This window comes from Panthera tigris, chromosome B4, assembly GCF_018350195.1.
Source record: "Panthera tigris isolate Pti1 chromosome B4, P.tigris_Pti1_mat1.1, whole genome shotgun sequence".
NCBI lineage: Eukaryota > Metazoa > Chordata > Mammalia > Carnivora > Felidae > Panthera > Panthera tigris.
Genome location: NC_056666.1, coordinates 81,921,284 through 81,942,531, shown reverse-complemented (window position 1 = coordinate 81,942,531; position 21,248 = coordinate 81,921,284). Strand labels below are relative to the sequence as shown.

At 49.6% G+C, this 21,248-nt stretch overlaps 1 protein-coding gene across 7 annotated transcripts; it reads left to right on the top strand.

The window, feature by feature from the left end:
* The first annotated feature begins 405 nt into the window (after positions 1-405).
* SMARCC2 (SWI/SNF related, matrix associated, actin dependent regulator of chromatin subfamily c member 2) lies at positions 406-20,613 on the top strand. 7 transcript variants are annotated; one of them, XM_042992526.1, is made up of 30 exons: positions 406-574; positions 2,687-2,806; positions 3,912-3,997; positions 4,464-4,545; positions 4,647-4,739; positions 5,323-5,392; positions 5,623-5,692; positions 6,381-6,456; positions 7,015-7,146; positions 7,246-7,361; positions 7,741-7,865; positions 8,907-8,966; positions 9,088-9,125; positions 9,411-9,541; positions 9,810-9,881; positions 12,021-12,134; positions 12,614-12,767; positions 13,453-13,545; positions 13,782-13,898; positions 13,991-14,053; positions 14,395-14,653; positions 14,888-15,049; positions 15,312-15,376; positions 15,580-15,715; positions 15,798-15,964; positions 16,380-16,514; positions 18,143-18,524; positions 18,819-18,902; positions 19,182-19,247; positions 19,799-20,613. In XM_042992526.1, exons 1-30 carry the CDS (start codon positions 464-466, stop codon positions 19,873-19,875), a joined length of 3,456 nt encoding a protein of 1,151 aa, XP_042848460.1. In that variant the 5' UTR covers positions 406-463; the 3' UTR covers positions 19,876-20,613. The 7 variants fall into 7 exon arrangements, with proteins under 7 accessions (XP_042848460.1, XP_042848459.1, XP_042848456.1 ...); XM_042992525.1 differs by having other exon boundaries at positions 13,779-13,898; XM_042992522.1 differs by having other exon boundaries at positions 18,819-19,247.
* The last annotated feature ends 635 nt before the right edge of the window (positions 20,614-21,248 follow it).

Below are 21,248 nucleotides of genomic sequence, written 5' to 3'. Positions count from 1 at the left end.
GGTCTGGGGTTCCTTGGAATTAAGGACTCCATGAGGGGTTGGGAATGTGCTGTGAGCTGGGGGCGTCCCCTTGGGGTAGGAATAGAAAGGTTCCCCATTCCCTGGGCTGAGAGGCAAAGGGGGAGGAAAGGCTTCGCGTCGGGCACAGAACGATCTCAGGGGAGTGGGCGCCCCCTCCAGGAAGCGGCTGCCTCCCCAACGCTCCCGTCGCCTCCGCCGCCACCGCCGCCACCGCCGCCGCCGCCGGGGAGACTGCCAGAGTGGGTCCCGCGCCCGGCGCTTGGCCGTCGCCGTGCCCGACCGGCCGGCAGGGGGCGCTGCGCCGGCCGGGGCCGGCCCAGGCGGCGGGAGGCGGCGGCCGCGGCGGCGGGAGGCGGCGGGAGGCGGGCGGAGGAGGAGGCGGAGGAGGCGGGAGCTGAGCTGAGCGGGGCGGGCGGCGGCGGCGGGGCCCGAGCCCGAGAAGATGGCGGTGCGGAAGAAGGACGGCGGGCCCAACGTGAAGTACTACGAGGCCGCGGACACCGTGACCCAGTTCGACAACGTGCGGCTCTGGCTCGGCAAGAACTACAAGAAGGTACGCGGGCAGGGCCGCGCGGGGGCCGGGGGCGGGACAAAGGGACCGAGGCCCCGCAGCTCCCCCCGGATCCTGCCCACCCTCGGGCGGCCCGCGGCCCCTCCCCTGCGGCCTCCGGAGCAGCCCCAGCGCGCCCGCCGGCGCCCCGCGCCCCTCCCCCCAGCCTCTTTTGCCGCCCCCCCGCCCACCCCCCCCCCCCCCCCCCCCCCCGGCCCTGCAGCCTGGGATTCCAGCCCCCGCCCTCCCTGCTGCGCCCTCTGCCCCTTGTTTTTCTCCACTGCCCCGGCGGGTCCCGGTGCCAGCCGCCCACCCTCTCCTGGGCCAGAGCCTTCCCGGCTTTTCCGGGAGAGGCAGCCGAGGGTGGATGGGGTGTCTGATGTCCCCCCCCCCCCTCCTACACACACACACGCCCCAGCGTGCCCGCCACGGTGCCCGCCAGAGCTCCCCAGGGAGCCAGGTACCGGTAGGCTGAGGCCTCCCTAGTGCTTTGTGTATGTTCGGAGAGATGATGAAAGCAGGACGGTAAACAGCCACAGAGCAGGCCCTTGGCGGCTCATCAGCCCTAAGAAGCACCCCCCGCCCACCTGTCTCTACCGCTTGTCCCCCACTTTCATCCAAGGGGCAAGGAAACCTCTTGGGAGGCAGGGTATAGCAGTTCCTGGGCAGCGACCTCTTAAACCATTCCTCAGCTTCACAATGAAGTCACCGGGCCACCTGGCCTTGCACTGCCTTTGGTTTGGGGTTCAGAGGCTAGAACAGCTTTATATCTCTGGCCCCCGGCTGGGAACTGGAGATAATAAGGTAGTGAACAAAGGGTTCAAAAAGCCTTACCTGACTTTTCTGTCAAACCTCTTCCTGGTGGTGTCTTTGTCTTTAGGCCTCGTTTAAAGGAACATCTATACATAGGGTTTTTCTGTGGAGATAGTCTGCCTCTTCCTTTTCACTATTCCCAGTTAGAGGTTCTGTTTCTGGTTTTCCTTCAGCTCCTCAGTTCTTCCTGCCCAGCTTTGCAGCCTGTCAGAAGTGTGATGGGTTGTTTAGGAGAACGCCCCTCTGATCCTGCTTATGGCCCTGTCTCAGAGGTCTCTCTGAGTGTCAGAATCCTGACAAACAGCTGCTGGATCTGTGGCTTTTCCTGTACCCCAGCATGAGGCTCTGGTTCCCCAGCCTCTTCCTTTGACCTTTTTGGAAGGGAGATCAGTCTAGGGGCTTAGTCTCTGGCCCTGGGGGGATTGACAGCCTGTGAGCTTTCAAATTCAGCTTTCAAGTTCTTAGCTCTTTGTCAGTTACCTTTTCCTTCAAGGCTCTCTTTACATCTCCCACTGAGAAGAGCACTTTTCTCTGTGATTAGGGTTGAGGAAACAGGGGTCAGAAGGTAAAGAGAAAGTTAGCCTGTTGGCTCAGATTTAAATTAGAACAGAAGGCTAGGATACTAGGTAGCATAATATGGAAATGTGTAAAAAGGCCCAGGGTTGCTTGTCTCGGATACAGTTTCCCCCGAAAGGATAGATGTTTTCTTGCTCTTTCTCACCAGGCTGGGTCTTAGTAGCTGGTCCTTGCCATCTAGGAGAGCCTACAAAGACTTTTGTGCCCAGTTCCTAGTAGAAGCAGAATGCACAAACTCAGCTCTCAGTCTGTTTGCCTTGCCTCACTTCCTTGCACCTTTCGTATTAAGCTGCATTCTACGGGGGAGTCTTGGCCTTCCACAGAGTTACCCCAAGAAGTACACTGTTGTCTCGCTTAGAGCCTCAAAGGTGTTGCTTCCATTGCCTGAACTTAAGGAACCTTCAGAATTTTACCACCTTCAGTGTTGTTAACTAGAAATCAGGGTCTTTCAACTCCAATTTCAGGGTGTAGCTGAGAAAGAATAGGAAGTCTCCGTGGCCAACAATGCTGGCAGGTTGGGCTGGGGGCAGCAGAATGTCAACTTCTGGTGAGGGGCTTAGAGGGCTTCCCTTCTGCCATTTTCTTTATAGAAAGTAGACATGTGGAGGAAGAAGAGCCTATTTTTTCTACCCCAGATGTTTCTAGAGCTCCCTGGGAAGAAATAAGGGAGATAATGGACAATTCATCTGGAGTCTCCTTTTCTTACCTTTCCCTCTGTCTCCTTAGTATATACAAGCTGAACCACCCACCAACAAGTCCTTGTCTAGCCTGGTTGTACAGCTGCTACAGTTTCAGGAAGAAGTTTTTGGCAAACATGTCAGCAATGCACCACTCACTAAACTGCCGGTGAGTGCAAATGCATGGGGAATCCTCCAAACTGGAGAGAGAGTTGTGGGGGTTTTGTAAGTTTTATACTTTTTGAGATTTGAGTAATTTCCTATCATCCCTATCCCTGGTCAGGGCATTACTGGCTTGCCCTAGTCCCCAGTTTACCGCTCTCTTTGTCTTAGTGATACTTTGTGCAACAAGGCACGCCTGGGTGGCTCAGTCGTTGGAGCGTGTGGGGGTTGTAACTTTAAGCCCCACGTTGGGTGTAGAGATTACTTAAAAATAAAGTCTTGATATTTATGTATGTATGTTTGTAGGCTCCACGCCTAGCATGGAGCCCAACACAGGGGTTGAACTCATGACCCTGAGATCAAGACCTGAGCTGAGATCAGGAGTCGGACACTTCACCGACTGAGCCACACAGGCACCCCTAAAAATAAAATCTTAAAAAACAAATACTTTGTACAGTAGGTTATCTCAGCGTGTCTGAGCTCATACGTGAAACTCTCGTGGCATGGTTAATGTTGATTTATTTTTGAGAGAGAGAGCGCAAGCTGAGGAGGGGCAGAGAGACAGAGAGAGGGAGACACAGAATCCGAAGCAGGCTCCAGGCTCCGAGCTGTCAGCACAGAGCCCGACGTCAGGGCTGAAACTCACAAACTGTGAGATCCTGACCTGAGCTGATGTCGGACGCTTAACCGACTGAGCCACCCAGGTGCCCCCTCTTATGGCATGGTTAAAAGGGATTTGGATGAGATTTGGATTTGCACAGGCTTGTGTTCAAATCCTGGCTCTGCCACTTGGTGCTCTGTGATCTTGGGCAAGTCATTTAAACATTTTGAGTATCTAGCCCTTCATCTCTAGATGGGATTAATATCTCTACCTTGTAGGGGTTCTGTAATGGGTGATGAGGTAACCAGTAAGTACGTGGCACAAGGTGGGGCTTTGTGAATACTGGTTTCTTTCTCCCCCTTCTTCCAGGCCACAAGATACGGTGGCATAAGGGTTAGAAGTCCAGCTTGGAGAGAGAGATTAGTTTTGCATGGGATTTTGTGAAAGGATTGTTAATAAGAGAATCTAGGATGTAACTCTCACGTACTTTTTTCCTATTTCAATTTTGTAGATCAAATGTTTCCTAGATTTCAAAGCAGGAGGCTCCCTGTGCCACATACTTGCAGCTGCCTACAAATTTAAGAGTGACCAGGGATGGTGAGATGCCTTCTTCTCTGTGCTTCTTACATTTAGAGGGACTCCCCCTTTATGATTTCCTGGGGTCTTTCTGGGATGGGAGAACGTAGGTAGACCTTCTTGCAAGTCTCTTACTTTGCTAGGTCAGTAGGTGTGACTTGCTAGGTCAGAAAAATGGCTGAGAATCAGAGCCAAAATAGTCTAAGAGCAAGTGAGTATGTATGTGTGTATGTGTGTGTGCATCAATGTGTGTGTTGTAGAGGAAAGGGGATTCTTAGGTTGGCATCTCAAGCTTTTCTTTGTCCTTTTGGACTAAGTACAAATGATTCATGGAGTCGAGCTTAGTGAACCCCAGATCCCAGGCCATTTTGGCAACTATTGTGAGCAAAACTGCTTTCTGATTTCCCATACTGAGAAGTCATATACCCTAACCTCATCCTCAGACCTGATCTATAACACTCACTATAAGTTATTGCCTCTTTTCAAGGCGGCGTTACGATTTCCAGAATCCATCACGCATGGACCGCAACGTGGAAATGTTCATGACCATTGAGAAATCCTTGGTGCAGGTAATAGTCAAGAACCTCCCTTGTCCATCTCCTTTCCCTCAGTGAAAATCCAAATCGTGCCTTTCCCATGATCCCATCCCATCTCTTTCTTCTCCCCACAGAATAACTGCCTGTCTCGACCTAACATTTTTCTGTGCCCAGAAATCGAACCCAAACTGCTAGGGAAATTAAAGGACATTATCAAGAGACACCAGGTGAGTGGGTGGGTCAGGAGAGCTTTGGAAACTCCATGACTGTCTTCCTGATCGTTTCAATACAATAAGCAGCCCTTCTACTGCAGAGGTGCCTCTGCCTACTTGGGAAAAGACTAGGCTTAAAGCCTTGAGCTGCTTTTTCTCTGCTTCTCCCACCTCCCAGTCTTGACAGGTTTAGATCACTGTTCCTAGCGGCTGCATTGGCCTGGGGGTACGGAAAGCCAGAGATTGCCTGATTTCAGAGGAATGAAACCTTTACTCTGGAACTCTATAATAACAAGCAGATATCACTGCTGGGGACATATAGTCAACTTTACATTTCCCATGTGTAGATTATCTGTTCAGAGGATTATCTGCAGGAACGTTTAGTTCTTTGCTTTTCTTTGTTATTAGCACAATCCCAGCCATTTCCCTCTGCCTCTCAGCTGTTGTGTGCTTAAAAAAGGCAAGCCAACTTTAATACCATTTTGAGCAGAATATGATTAGGAAGGCAGGTCTGTGGTTAAATCTTATTTTGGTTTATTTATACCCATGAGTAATTCGGAGGGCACCATATTTACCTACTTTTCCTTGTGCCATGCAGGGAACAGTCACTGAGGATAAGAGCAATGCCTCCCATGTTGTGTATCCCGTCCCAGGGAACCTGGAAGAAGGTGAGACCTGGGTTTTCTTGGCCACTGCAGTGAATGGCTTAGACTAGCAGTGGGGACACTGCTCAGCCCCCGCACAGTGCCTTGGCACCTCCTCTTTCCTTTCAACTCTGAGCCCTCCTACTGCCTTATATCCCTATTTCCAGGTCCCTGGCTGCAACACAAATTGTGTACTGTTATTTTCTGTATACCCCTTTAGCTTACATCTCTCCTTGTTCTGTTTTTACCCCCAGAGGAATGGGTACGACCAGTCATGAAGAGGGATAAGCAGGTTCTTCTGCACTGGGGCTACTATCCTGACAGGTGAGGACAGGGTCTTAGGGCAGGTTTAAGTATGAGAGCCAGACTGAGAAGCCCTAGAACATCTAGCAAAGCAAGCAGGCTCTCTTTTGGGGTTATTTTTAGGTCTGTTAATTTGTTCTTCTATCTATTATGAGAATTTTGTCTTGGGAGAGGTTTGGACTTATTAAATGAGGCTTAGGCTAAAAAGATTGGGGCTTTATGTGTGAAATGGCTCTTCCAGTATAATTTATGATAAGTAAATGTTAGAAACAATCTAAATGTCTAACAATGGGAAAATGTTTCAGCAATTTGTTTATCTACTCAGTGGACTATTATGCAGCCATTGAACTGATAGAAATAACATGGATAATTTGTAGATAAATATTAAATGCTAAAAAGTAGGATTGTAAAATAACACTAGTGACATTGCAGTTACGTAAAAACAAAATGGTACAGAAAAAATTTACTGGGAAAAATATATACTGAACAGTTGTGTTGAAGGGACTCTTTTCTTTCTTTTTTTATTTCTGAAGTTGTTTTTATTATTTTATAATGAAAAGAATCCCAATATCAATTGGAAAAATAATCATACCAAAAAATAACCTAACAATCCAATACTTTTTTTGCAAATGAGAAAGGTAAAAGATTTGCACTTTACTTTTCCACAACTCCATCCCATTGATCTGACTTCACCAATTTCCTATGGCAGTTACGACACTTGGATCCCAGCCAGTGAAATTGAAGCATCTGTGGAAGATGCTCCAACTCCTGAGAAACCTAGGAAGGTGAGCATTTCTTGTCCCCTAAAGTACCCCAAAAAGTATCCCAGGGAGTGCTTGGCTGGCTCAGTTGGTAGACTGTGTGACTCTTGATCTCAGGATTCTAAGTTCAAGCCCCATGTTAGGTGTAGAGACTACTTAAAAATAAATTCTTTTTTTTTTTTTTTTTTTTAATTAAAAAAAATTTTTTTTTAACATTTATTTATTTTTGAGACAGAGAAAGAGCATGAACAAGGGAGGGTCAGAGAAAGAGGGAGACACAGAATCCGAAACAGGCTCCAGGCTCTGAGCTGTCAGCACAGAGCCCGACGCGGGGCGCGAACCCACGGACCACAGGATCATGACCTGAGCCGAAGTCGGACGCTTAACCGACTGAGCCACCCAGGCGCCCCAAAAATAAATTCTTAAAAAAAAAAAAAAAAAAAAGTGGTTCATACCAGGACCAGACCACCATTTGGAGATGAAGCACAGGCTCCTGTACCTTTCAGCTTTTCTGTTCGGGGTCCCCAGACAGAGCTGTGGCTTTCAGGCTTCTTTCCAGCACAGTCTGCCTTTGTACTTCAGGTTCATGCGAAGTGGATTCTGGACACAGACACTTTCAATGAATGGATGAATGAGGAAGACTACGAGGTGAATGATGACAAAAGCCCTGTCTCCCGCCGAAAGAAGATTTCAGCCAAGACACTGACAGATGAGGTTAAAATTCCTCTTCTTTTTTCCTTGATCCCTTAATCTTGGAATAAGTCTTCGGTGGGGCTTGTTGGCTGACATTTGCTCCAATTCTGCAACCTGCAGGTGAACAGCCCAGATTCAGACCGACGGGACAAGAAAGGGGGGAACTATAAGAAGAGGAAGCGCTCTCCCTCTCCTTCACCAACCCCAGAAGCTAAGAAGAAAAATGCTAAGAAAGGGTATGGCAGCCCCTACCCTGCCCCCACCTTCACCATTCTCTCCACACCATGTTGAAGGAAGGGAGGACAGATTGCTTCCCATAACCACCTGGCCCTGACCTGGGTAGGCCATATTCCTGTCCATGTCCTGAGAGGGACAATGAGGTCTTCTTTAGCTGCCTGGTTGTTATTCTGGTTGCAGCCACTAGTAGACTCAAAGAGAGCTAAATCTTCAAGTGCAAAGCCTTTGTACTTCCCAGTACTCTATAGTGATGGGTTTCTGGGTATGCTCAGTTCCATCTTTGGGATTCTCTCTTGCTTTGCTCCCCTTGAACCTCAACTTCCAGGGACTCTTTGTCCAAAGATGACTGGATTCTCTTTCACTCCCTTCCCTTCCCAGTCCCTCAACACCTTACACCAAGTCAAAGCGTGGCCACAGAGAGGAGGAGCAAGAAGACCTAACAAAGGACATGGATGAGCCTTCACCAGTCCCCAATGTAGAGGAGGTGACATTGCCTAAAACAGGTATGGGCCACAACAAACCCTGGGACCCACCTTTGGAGAGGGCTGATTTCCCAGGCCCAGCTCCAGGTCTTAAGGAACTCTCCCTTCAGTTTAGCTGGTTATTAAAATTATTTTCATCACCACGGACAGTCCTCTGACATCATATCCATATCTGAGTTGTGGACTGTGCTTTACGCCTGACAGTAGTTGTCTCCAAACTGTTTTTGATCATGTACCCCCACCAGTAAAGTATTCAAGTATAAATTGTACATATCTACTGTTATTCCATTACTTTAGAAACACTATTAAATACATGCAAACATTACCTAAAAATGGGAAAATGTAAAAGATAAGATTAAAAAACAAACGTAAAGAGAAGTTCTACTATTCTTTGCCTGTATTCCAGTGGACCATGTTTTGTATCCTATGTGAGAACCCCACCTTGGAGATCATTGCTCTGTGGTGCTAAAGAGTTGTACAGTTGTAAATGTGGAATATGATCTGTATTCCATAGACAAGCTCAAATAATATCCAGGAGTGTATTTCAGGGGTGGGGGTGGGGGTGGGGGTACTGAGAGAGAGGAGTTCTGGCTTCCACCCCCTCATCAATCACAGCAGCTCTCTTCTGTATTCATGTTTTTTCCCGAGCTATTGGGTATGGATTCAGTTAAAGCAAGTCCTCTGCTTTAAAAAATGTTGAAGATCGTACCATTCCTCTACAGAGTGATTTGGTCAGACTCTGTCCATTAAAGAATTTACAGACACATAGATGGAGATAAGGAGACCTGTCAAAGACAGAAATGATTTATGCACGTCCATAGAGTAAAAGATGCTTCCTTATAGGTAAACAGTTAAGTGAATTTTGGGTGGGGGAAGGAGGGAAAGTGGCGGGTGAGATTCAAGCCCTACAATGACTGTGCCTGGAGGCAGTTACTGCTTTTTGGGATTAGATGGACAGAAGTATTTGGAGAAAGCGAGATCTCTAAGACTTGTTAAAGGTGGAGAGGTAAAGGCTTGATTTGGGCAGAACCTGTCTGGTAAAATGACTCTCTTTCCTGGCAGTAAACACTAAGAAGGATTCCGAGTCAGCCCCAGTCAAAGGAGGCACCATGACTGACCTGGGTAAGAAGGAGAGGGGGCGCAGCTGTCACCTTCCCGTAGCCTGCCGCGGCTTTTCAGAAAGTAGGATTCTCCTGCCCCACAGGAGACTCCAACCTTCTATTTTACTGCCTCTCTCTTTCAGATGAACAGGAGGATGAAAGCATGGAGACCACGGGCAAGGTGCAGCCAGTTTAGAGAAGCCTTCTCTACCTCTCTATGGGATTCTGATTTGTGCTTATAAAGTTCCTGATACTCAGAACTTTCCATCGCCCCAAGTTTTCCCACCTTAGACTAGTTCTAGCTATTGTTCAAAACTCAAAACTCTGACCCTTTCCAAGTTCTGGGCCTATATTCTTCATTCGCATACCCATCCTTAGTGCCCACGTTCCTGGGGTGTGGGAGAAGCAGAGGGTCGCCAGGGGCAAAATGGGAATGCTGTGTGGCTAGCAGCCTCTATACTTGTAGGATGAGGATGAAAACAGTACAGGGAACAAGGGAGAGCAGACGAAGAACCCGGACCTGCATGAGGACAATGTGACTGAACAGACCCACCACATCATTATCCCCAGCTATGCTGCCTGGTTTGACTATAATAGGTATTTTTTCTCCATCTTCTCATGCCTCCCCATTTCCTTGCCTTCTCTTCCTGTCTCCAAATAAGTTATTTCTTCATTAGCCAGACAGACTGGGGTATATTTCAGTTTTAGGGGAGCTCCTGGTGTCTTTGAGTCTTACAGCCCTGTGGGAAGTTCTCCTCAAGGAACGAAGAACTGTGTTCTCCCTCCCTCCCTTCTAGCTTTTACCTCTCTTTGGGGCTCTCATCTCCACCAGTGTCTTCTTAATCGATTCCGTTTTCTCTTACAGTGTTCATGCCATTGAGCGGAGGGCTCTCCCTGAGTTCTTTAACGGCAAGAACAAGTCCAAGACTCCAGAAATGTAAGGGCATCTCAGCTCATGATTCTCTTTCTCCCTCCTGTCCCTGATCACCTTTCCTGATCTAGCACCATCCAGTTTGGCAAATATTTCTTGAGCTTCTTCTATGAGCCAGGCACTATGCTACTTTTACAAAGACACGATCTCCGCCCACAGGAAGCCCTAGCCCAGCACTGGGGCCTCAGTAGCATGCTCTCTGGGATTTGCCTGGGGGCAGTATTAAGCATGGTTTTCTGTACAAAATGGGTACCTGCTCTGATGCCTCCATTTCTTTCAACAGAATACAGAGCCTTCCAATCCATAGTTACTAAGATGTCTAAAATGCAAATACTGGGGCGCCTGGGTGGCTCAGTCGGTTGGGCGTCTGACTTCGGCTCAGGTCATGATCTCGTGGTTCACGGGTTCAGGCCCCACATCGGGCTCTGTGCTGACAGCTCAGAGCCTGGAGTCTGCTTTGTGGATTCTGCCTCCCTCTCTCTCTGCCCCTGCCCAGCTCACACTCTGTCTCTCTCTCTCTCAAAAATAAATAAAACATTTCAATAAAATTTAAAAAATAAATAAATAAATAATAAAATGCAAATACTCCTAGCATAAATAATAGCTTTGACTAAAATGTAAGTGACTATTACCAGGCTGGTCTCGGAGAGTAGGTTTTAACAGAAAAACAAGAGGAAGAGCTCTGAAGTTCCAAGCCTTTGAATTAAGGGATGGAGAGGGCTCTCTGGAGAGAAGTGTTATGTAAAGTGCAGGCTTGGGGCTTGGAAGTCTCTGTCTTCTTCAAGGTGTTGCCTCAGGCTAAACCTGTTTGGCTTTGGATGAGTCTTGACAATCTTCTATGGTTAGAGGTGCTCCAGGAGAAATACCACGATGAGAAGGGTGAGAAAGCTTTGATTCCCCTAAGAACTGAACGAGCCTGCTTCTCAGATGTTCCTTAGCTTCCCCTCTTTGGGGCCATCTTGCCTTCCCACTGTGTTTCTTTCCCTGTAGCCTGGTGTGGTTCTCTCCTCTTCCCGGGGAAAGCAGTATAGGACGAAGCCTTGCTTTCTCCAAAGGAAAAGGCGGTGGTGACCCAGTCACATGAGTTCAACATGGTCTGTAGGCAGGGTTGGATTTAGAACTGTTCTACACTTTGCGGTCTTGATGTAAGATAGTAAATAGTGATCATTGCCTGTATCTATTGAAGGTTTATCTCCCACACACTATCCTATGTGTCTTACATGCATTGACTAATCTTCACATTACCTTTAGAGGTAGGTCCTATTATCCTCTCCAGTTAACTGATTAGGAAACTGAGGTACAAAGAGGTTAAGTCACTTGATTAAGATCACACAGCCAGTAAGTAGAAAAACCAGGATCTGAATCCTTTATACTGGCTCATGTTCTCAAACTTTATGGCACACCACATAATAGCTACCATTTACTGAACTCTTGAAATGTGCCAGGCACTGTACTAGATGTCTGTAGACGTTTCTATTCTTAAGCAGATACTCCACTTTACAGATTAGGAGACTGAGGTTCAAAAACCTTAAGTAACTTGCCCAAGGCCAGGTAGAACTGGGATTTGAACTTAGATCTTTCCACCTTCAAAACATATATTCTTTTTTTTCTTTTTTTTTTTTTTTTTTTAGTGAGCTCTACACCCAATGTGGGGCTTGAGCTCATGACCCCGAGATCAAGAGTCACAGGCTCTATCAACAGCCAGATAGAGCCTGTGACTCTTGATCCCTGGATTGTGAGTTCAACTGAGTGTAGTTAATTAAAAAACAAAAACATACATTCTTTATACCACATCATGTTGACTAGTTGGAGGCATGGATAGACCTCCCCTTAACACCTGTCTTTTTGGAAATAAAGACACCTTTCTTCTGTTTTTATTACTTGTTCAAAGGCTGGATAAAACTCCCCTAACTACAGCCAAGGAGATAATTCATTTCGCTAAAAACCCCCCATCAAGGAAAATGTAGCAGTGTTTGAAGCCCTCGCATCTAGTAAACCCTCAGTGTTTACCGAGGCAAATGATCTGCTCTTTCCTCTTTGTCGCACAGGAGGGATCGTCAGCCCTTTTATCACTTTTCCTACCCTTCAGTCCTCAATGGACTTATTTTTTCTTCCTCTTGTTCATCTTTCTGTCTCTCTCCGAAGCTACCTGGCTTATCGAAACTTCATGATTGACACTTACCGGCTGAACCCCCAAGAGTATCTTACCTCCACTGCCTGCCGCAGGAACCTGGCGGGTGACGTCTGTGCCATCATGAGGTGGGTCTGCAGCTGAGGGGAAGGGGGTACATAAGGATGTCTGCCCACAGATGTCTCTTGGCAGAAGAGGGGCTGCCAGCAAGGAGCGTAGGGGAATAAGAAGGAAAAAAAAAAAAAAAACACCTCTAGAGAAAGGCAGAGTTCATATTCAGGGCACGTGTGACTTGAGGGAATGGCAGTGGCATTCTCTGGCATGTGGGAAAAAGGAGAAGGAGTACGTCTGTAGTTGAAGGATCCTGCTTCGATTTTACTGGCTATCCAGGAGAAGAGGTCTAGTAGGTGAGTGGATATGGAGAGAGGTCCCCGCTGGATATGTAGGTAGACCTGGGGGTCACTGGCATTTAGGGTGTGGGAGGAGATGGGATCTCCCAGGGAGCAGAATGAGCAGAGAAGAGGGCTGAGGAGAGGGAGTGTTATGCCCCACTTCTGCCCCTTTCTGGCTGTCCCATGTGACCCTGTCTCCACCTCTCTCCTCCCAGGGTCCATGCCTTCCTAGAGCAGTGGGGTCTTATTAACTACCAGGTGGATGCTGAGAGTCGACCAACCCCGATGGGGCCTCCGCCCACCTCTCACTTCCATGTCTTGGCAGACACGCCGTCAGGGCTGGTGCCTCTGCAGCCCAAGACACCGCAGGTAGGGTGAGGGGCTGTGGGGCAGGGTCGGGTTGGGAAAAACTGGGCTTCTTTGGACTTTTCTTTTTCTGGTTTTTTAGGGTAATGGTTCAGGAGTGTTTTGAGGCTTCTTCCTTTTCCATGGGATGCAAAGGGCCACAGGAATCAGCCCGTGTATTTAGCACCCTCTCTCAGCCTCTGTACCTAAGACTGTGAGGACTTGCTGAGGGAGAAGAGATGCTCCTTGTTCTCGAGGAGCAGACAGGCCAGGGTAGGGCACGGAAGAGATAGAGAAAGATGGCTGAAAATGAAGTTGCATGAAATTTTTTAACTTTGTCATGTTTCCAACATTTTTTTTTCCGTTTTTGCCTCATAATTATGATCACTTCCATTTTTTTCCACTTCCATTTCATACATTACAAAAATTAAGAGAAGACAGAATATGTGGCTTGCCCAAGATCACAGAGTACCAAATCTAGGATTAGAACCTAAATTGTCCAGCTCCTAAGGGAACCTGTAAAGATATTTGTGAATACAAATGGGTATCATGCCAACTACAGATCTAATTAATCATTAAGGGAACATGGAACAGTGGCATGAGTGCCCCCAGAGCTTGCGGGCTGCCCAGCATTTGGTCTTGAGGCCTCCAGGGCCTTGGCCTGGTCATTTCCTGCCCAGCTTCCATGACGCCAAGCTCTGTCTCCCAGGGCCGCCAGGTTGATGCTGATACCAAGGCTGGGCGAAAGGGCAAAGAGCTGGATGACCTGGTGCCAGAGACGGCTAAGGGCAAGCCAGAGCTGGTAGGTGGGGTGTAGACCCCGCTGGGCTTCTTATTTGCCCCTTTATTGGGGGGCCCCTGCTCGGGGAAGAAGAGACATGAGAGCAGAGGAGCTACAGCAGTGAGGGAGGAAGTCCCACTCAGGGGTGTCCCTGGCTTTGGGAAGGAAACTCCTTCTGTCTGTTTTCTCTCTCTGTCTGCCCCTAGCTCCTGCGGTCACTTGTACTCACCTCTTTCTTTTCCCTCCACAAATAGCAGACCTCTGCTTCCCAGCAAATGCTCAACTTCCCTGACAAAGGCAAAGAGAAACCAACAGACATGCAGAACTTTGGGCTGCGCACAGACATGTACACAAAGAAGAACGTCCCCTCCAAGGTACAGGGGTGTGGGCCGACTTCAGGGGTGGAGCACCTTCACTCTCTGGAAGTCATGGCCTCCTCTCTCTGACCTGCGTGTTTCTCCTGCAGAGTAAAGCTGCAGCCAGTGCCACTCGAGAGTGGACGGAACAGGAGACCCTGCTACTCTTAGAGGTAATTTGGGCAAGGAAAGGAGAGTTCTATGAAAACAGAAGTGGCCAGGGTGCCAGCTGCACCTGTGAGTGCAGAGAGCGTGATCTTGTCCCCAGTGTGTCTCCTCCCCGCTGCCTGCTGCACCTGCCCCAGGGAACAGCTCCAGGCCAGGCATTTGGGCCATTTCATTAACTCCATATCCTTTCTTAGTGCTACTTGGAGATTCCCCTGGGACCCAGCAGACTCCACAAACACCACAACACAGAGATCTTTGAAGCCCGCTACCCTTAGTAGGATGGGGGGAGTTGACCTTCAAGGAAAGTGGCTAAGTAAGGAAGTTGTGTCTCCACCACTACCACCAGGCACTGGAAATGTACAAAGATGACTGGAACAAAGTGTCAGAACACGTGGGAAGCCGCACGCAGGATGAGTGCATCTTGCATTTTCTTCGTCTTCCCATTGAAGACCCGTACCTGGAGGACTCAGAGGCCTCCCTGGGCCCCCTGGCCTACCAGCCTATCCCCTTCAGTCAGTCAGGCAACCCTGTTATGAGCACTGTTGCCTTCCTGGCCTCTGTCGTCGATCCTCGAGTCGCCTCTGCTGCTGCGAAGTCGGCCCTAGGTAATGTGGAGGGGTCCTGGCCTCTTTGGTTTGAAGGGCTGGTTACTCAGACCTTGAAAGCCCCTCCAGTTTGGCTGCCTTGCTGGCGTTGTCTGCTGCTGGCGTCAGCTCAGGCACCTGTCTAGCTCCGTGCTGGTCTAGATGAAGAGATGGGTTTGTGAGGCCGCTTTCATAGGGACAGTTAGAACTGCCTGCCTGCCCCCGTCCCAGCCTTGTCCTCTCTGGATCTTGCAGAAGAGTTCTCCAAAATGAAGGAAGAAGTACCCACAGCCTTGGTGGAGGCCCACGTTCGGAAAGTGGAGGAAGCCGCCAAAGTGACAGGCAAGGCGGACCCAGCCTTCGGTCTGGAAAGCAGTGGTATCGCCGGAACCACCTCTGATGAGCCTGAGCGGATCGGTAAGACCTGGAAAGTTCCCAGAGTTCTCCCCTGTCACGAAGACCCAGAGCCACCTCATATCCTTGTGCTGTCCCTGCTTCGAGTTGTTGAATGGGGACAATTGGCAGGGTTTTTATTTTCCCCAGGACTCCATCTTAGGGACTGTGGCTCCCTGTCAGTCCTGTCACTAAGATTTTGGGTAGGAGAGGGGGCTTTTGGAAAAGTGTCCCAGAGACGGTCTCTGTATCAGACATTTCCCATTTCCTCTTCCCATGGGCCTAGAGGAGAGCGGGACTGATGAGGCACGGGCGGAGGGCCAGGCCACAGAGGAGAAGAAGGAGCCCAAGGTATAGTGTCAATGAGCTGGGCTGGGAGGGTGGAGGTGCTGGGGTGGCACGGTGGGGAAGGGGGTGCTGGGCTTAGGTGGGGCTGTTGTCTGGAGTCCAGGTACCTCCAAAGTGCGGGGTAAAAATTCATTTACCAGTCTGGGCCCTTTGTGTGAGTAGCAGCTACCCTGATATTGTCTACTTTTCTTTCACTGGGACTTCAGGAGCCCCGGGAAGGAGTTGGGGCTGTCGAGGAAGAAGCGAAAGAGAAAACCAGCGAGGTTCCCAAGAAGGATGAAGAGAAAGGGAAACAAGGTGACAGCGAGAAGGAGTCAGAGAAGAGCGATGGGGACCCAATAGGTGAGCTTCCCAGCATGGTGGTTGGGGGTCCAGGAAGGAAAAGTGGGGCTGTAGGGCTGACCCCACCTTTTTTCTGACACAGTCGACCCCGACAAGGAGAAGGAACCAAAGGAGGGGCAGGAGGAGGTGCTGAAGGAAGTGGTGGAGTCAGAGGGGGAGAGGAAGACGAAAGTGGAGCGGGACATCGGCGAGGGCAATCTCTCCACCGCTGCTGCTGCTGCCCTGGCTGCCGCCGCTGTGAAGGCCAAGGTGAGGGCCAGAGACCCAGAAGACCCCCAGGGACGGAGCTGCCCCCTTCTCTGATCTCCCTTCATCTGGAGGATATCTTTGTGTGCTCCTCACTTCCATGATCCTGGTCTGTTTTCTTCTCATTTTGATCCTGAGAGGGAGAGTTGGTCATCTCTTTTCTAAGCTTCTTGAAGCTTTTTAGCATTAGGCCTGTTTTTACCCTCTAATTATTTGATTTTGTCTTATCCTTTGCCACTCACTCTCTTTTTTTTTTCTTTCATATTCTTTTAAGAATATGAATGCTTTGCTACTCTGTGGGTTGTGACCACAGCAAGTTCTTTCTTAAAACTTGCCAGCCTCCACCTTGCCACCCTCTCCCTGGCATGTCTCCTGCGGGGCCCTCCCACTCATGTGCTGCCCTCCCCGCCTTCCCTAGCACCTGGCCGCCGTGGAGGAGAGGAAGATCAAATCGCTGGTGGCCCTGCTGGTGGAGACCCAGATGAAAAAGTTGGAGATCAAACTCCGGCACTTTGAAGAGTTGGAGACGATCATGGACCGGGAGCGAGAGGCAGTGAGTAGCATCCCCTGCTGGCCAGTGGAACCCAGGGCCACACCTTGCCTCTGAGCTATACCTTGGTTTAGGATGGGGGTGAGCAACAGTGCAGAAAGCCTGAGAGTAACAGGGCTTCACAGCAGAGGAGCAGGAGGAGTTAACTCCAGGCAGTTAAGGACAAGTGACCCACAGGTGAAGCTTGGAGCCTGAGGTCTCATAGAATGTTAGCATCATGGGGCAGAGATCCTAGTTGTTTTTGTTTTTTGTTTTTGTTTTTTTTAATTTTTTTAATTTTAGAGAGCATGAACAAGGGAGAGGGGCAGATGGAGAGAGAGAGAGAGAGAGAGAGAGAGAGAGTCTTAAGCAGGCTTAAGCATGGAGCCTGACTCAGGGCTTGTTCCCTGGGCACTGGGATCATGACCTGAGCTGAAATTAAGAGTGGGACACCCAGCCAACTGAGCCACCCAGCCCAGGCACCCCCTGGTTTTTTTGTTTTTTAAATTTAGTTATTTATTTATTGGGAGCAAGAAAGAGCAAGACACAAGCAGGGAAGGGACAGAGGGAAAGGGAGAGAGAATTTTAAGCAGGCTCCATGCCCAGCTCTAACCCCATTGCAGAGCTCATGACCTGAGCCAAAATCAAGAGTTGGACGCTTAACCACCTAGTTATTTTTTTGATTGCCTCATTTCCAGGTCCTCGACCAGTGTTTTACCCATTGTAGAGTGTGAATATCGTTGAGTGAGTGAGCAGGTTTAAGGGATGATGAGGGGGAGGGGGCTTCAGATCCAGGAGGTAAACTTGGAAGGGGGATGGGATAGACAATGTATTAAACCATTTTTTAAAAAATTTTATTTATTTTGAGAGAGAGAGAGCGCGCGCATACAGGCAGGGGAAGGGCAGAGAGAAGCAGAGACAGAATCCCAAGCAGGCTCTGCACCATCAGCGCAGAGCCTGATGTGGGGTTTGAACTCACAAATGTGAGATCATGACCTGAGCTGAGATCAAGAGTCGGATGCTTAACCAACTGTGCCAGTCAGGCACCCCAAACCATTTTGTTTATGAGACCATATAAAAAGAAATAGAAAACAGGGATCCTAACCTCAGAGAACCTGCAGTTTAATTGGAGATATCCAGTATTCAATACAGAGGCATCAAAAAGTGAATGCTTAAAGTATCTGACAAATTCAAATTAAAAGATTCTAAATCACATATATAAGTCCTGAGATATAACAAAATAAAGGCAAAGCTCAGAGGCTGATGAGTTGATCTGGGATGGCTTCCTAAAAATGGTGAGTGTTTTAGCCAATTTTGGGGGAAGAAAACGCAAGTTGACAAGAGGAACTGGAAGCGTTTTCCAAATGAACATAGTGTCAGATTCAAAGCTTCAAAGCTGAAATGAGTAAGGGTCCCCACTAGATTAACTCCACTGCAGTGAGAAGCCATGTGGGCAGCCAGAAGACATGGTCATGGGAATTCTTAAGGGGAGGACAGGGGAGGGCAGGGCAAGCCCAAGCACAAGATTTACATGTGATGTGGGGAACTGCCAGAATGAGAGGCTGGATTTGTCAGAAGACAAAGCAGGGGGCAAGGTGTTTACCTTTGTGATCTTGTGAACGTGGGTAACGGTACTCAATTGGCACTGGCAGCTGGAGTATCAGAGGCAGCAGCTCCTGGCCGACAGACAAGCCTTCCACATGGAGCAGCTGAAGTACGCAGAGATGAGGGCCCGGCAGCAGCACTTCCAACAAATGCACCAACAGCAGCAGCAGCCACCACCAGCCCTGCCCCCAGGCTCCCAGCCTATCCCACCTGCGGGCACTGCTGGGCCACCCGCAGTTCACAGCTTGGCCATGGCTCCGGCCTCTGTGGCCCCTGCTCCTGCTGGCAGCGGGGCCCCTCCTGGAAGCATGGGCCCCTCTGAACAGATTGGGCCCGCAGGGTCAACGGCAGGGCCGCAGCAGCAGCAGCCAGCTGGAGCCCCCCAGCCTGGGGCGGTTCCGCCAGGGGTACCCCCCCCTGGACCCCATGGTAAGTTCTGGGTTCTGGAACCCTTGCTGACTAGAGGGCTCCCTCAAAAGGGATCTGTGACAGGACTGGAAGTTTCTGCAGATGGGTTCTCTCTCACCTCTGTTATATCCTTGAGACAACAGCAATCCTGCCCCAGACCCAGAGCTTTGGAATTTTATTCCAGGGATTTATCACTTATTCTCGTATCAGGAAAAGTGGTGCTGAGGAGTGGCTAGGTTATCCTTGCTGGGACAGTGAGTTAGTAAGGGAGGTTTTATGCCTCTAACCTCCTTGGTCTCTCCTCTGTGTTTCCAGGCCCCTCACCGTTCCCCAACCAACAAACTCCTCCCTCAATGATGCCAGGGGCAGTGCCAGGCAGCGGGCACCCAGGCGTGGCGGGTAATGCTCCTTTGGGTTTGCCTTTTGGCATGCCGCCTCCTCCTCCTCCTCCCGCTCCATCCATCATCCCATTTGGTAGTCTAGCTGACTCCATCAGTATTAACCTGCCCCCTCCTCCTAACCTGCATGGGCATCACCACCATCTCCCGTTTGCCCCGGGCACTCTTCCCCCACCTAACCTGCCTGTGTCCATGGCGAACCCTCTACATCCTAACCTGCCGGCGACCACCACCATGCCATCTTCCTTGCCTCTCGGGCCGGGGCTCGGATCCGCCGCAGCCCAGAGCCCTGCCATTGTGGCAGCTGTTCAGGGCAACCTCCTGCCCAGTGCCAGCCCACTGCCAGGTGAGAAGGGTCCTGGAGGGGAGAAGGGTGAGGGAGAGGGGTTACATGGAGGGATGGGGGGCAGGTAGGGGGAAGGGCTTAGGCACGAGAACTCCACAATCCTTTTTGAACGCTCTGGTAAATTAGAATACAGGGGGAAGGGCCTCTCTGGCTGTCCTCCACCAGTCCCCACCCTGGCAGCTGCCACCTCTGGGATGACGTTGGGGCCTTTCACTGGTGGGTCACGGAGGAGTCCTAAGGCACAGCATCTCAGTTGTAAACTTGAAAAACAGCTACCTGTTTGCATGATGATTGGCATCCCCTTTGCTTGTTCCCATCACGTTCGAATGTCCCATTTAGAGAGTTTCCTTGGGGGCAGGAAGATTTGGGGTATTTCAGTTTTCCCAGTATGAGGTGGGAGAGGGTGTTGGGAAATGAAGTTGTACATTGTGGGTACCTCAGTCACCTACCCACCCATTGCATGCCATGCCCAGTTCTGTTTGTCTGTGGTGGCCTGCGTCTGGATCCCTCTCCTGCTCACCCTAGCTGATTCGTCTTCCTTTTCTCCACAGACCCAGGTACCCCCCTGCCTCCAGACCCCACGGCCCCAAGCCCAGGCACAGTCACCCCTGTGCCACCTCCACAGTGAGGAGCCAGCCAGACATCTCTCTCCCTCACCCCCTATGGAGATCAAGGTTCCAGGAACAGCCCTCTCCCCACCACTGGGACCCTTCCCCAGCCTGGAGAGTTCATCACTACGTAAGGAAAGCTCCTCCTGCCCCTCCAAAGCCCCCGCCATGCCTGTCAGGGGCATGCATTTTTATATTGGATTATTCAAGGACTTCTGTTTAAAAGATGTTTCTAATTTCTGGGAGAGAGGATAGGATGGGGATGCTGCCCTTGAAGAAAGGGCTGGGGAAAAGTGTTTCTACAAGGTTCTAATTAACCACTTCTAAGGGTGCACCCCCTCAAAGCTACTGCATTTTTTATGGATAAAACAAAATTAAGCCCTTTAAAGGAAGTAGACAGATAAAAAAGCCACATTGCAGCTTCCTCCACCCACTCAAAACAAAACAAAACAAAAAAAAAAAACACCCCACCCAACTTTTACATTTTTTGGAGGAGGGAGGTGACAGGAAAGGGGGATTTAAGGTTCTGGGAGAGCTCTGGGGATAGAATAGGGTGCCGAATCTGTCTCTTCCAGCCCCCACCGTTAGTGACCGAATCAATTCCCCACCCCCCTCAGCTGCCCCATCCCCAGTTTATTCCTACTAATCTCTCCTGCTGCTTCCTCAGTGTTGCTGTTCTAGGCCACCCCAGCTCAGCCAATGACCCCTTTCCCTCTGAATGTCAGTTTTGTGTTTTTAAAAGTCACCTGCGTAGTTGATGTCAGCGTATGTGTATTTGGTGGGGAAACATATTTTGGGGATTCCTGTGGTAGGTAATAGAGGAAGAAAGGGCACTGTTCTTCCTCCTCCCTGGGCCCTGTCACTGGGCTCCTAGAAGACATGGAGAAGGGAGCTAGAGAGGATGGGGAGTTGTTAACCTGAATTTTTCAAAAAGCACTTAAGCACCTCCTTATGACTTGGTGGGTCACCCCTCTAACCTCTTCCCTCTTCCCCCAGTACCATCAGAACCTTGACTGGTAGCTAGGGGTTCCCTGGGATTTAGGGACAGTGGAGGGGTGCCCGACCTAGGGTAGTGCCTACTGCCAGCTTGCAGCTAGGGTCTGCTCCCTGGATTCCACTGCCTCCCCTACCGTCTCTCCCTTCCACATCCTTGATGTGAAGGCAGATGGGACTCCAGGCTCTCCACCAGTTCCTTCCCAGTCCCTCCCACCAAGCTTTGTTCCTCACGTCCCGTGTTTCTCTTCCTCTGCGTCTTCGCACCTTTCTTCTGTTCAAAAGTTTTCTGTAAATTTTTTTCTTTTCTTTTCTTTTGTTTTCTTTTTCTTTTTTCTTTCTTTCTTTTTTTTTTTTTTTTTTTTTTTTTTTATAAATTAATTTGCTTTCAGTTCCATCT

What these genes read in the sequence shown, in the direction of transcription:
- SMARCC2 (XM_042992521.1), top strand. Translation starts at nt 464, where the DNA reads ATGGCGGTGCGGAAGAAGGACGGCGGGCCCAACGTGAAGTACTACGAG. An exon ending in AGAAGAACGTCCCCTCCAAG is followed by an intron (nt 13,899 to 13,990) that starts GTACAGGGGTGT and finishes TTTCTCCTGCAG; the next exon opens with AGTAAAGCTGCAGCCAGTGC. An exon ending in TGGACCGGGAGCGAGAGGCA is followed by an intron (nt 16,515 to 18,142) that starts GTGAGTAGCATC and finishes TGGCACTGGCAG; the next exon opens with CTGGAGTATCAGAGGCAGCA.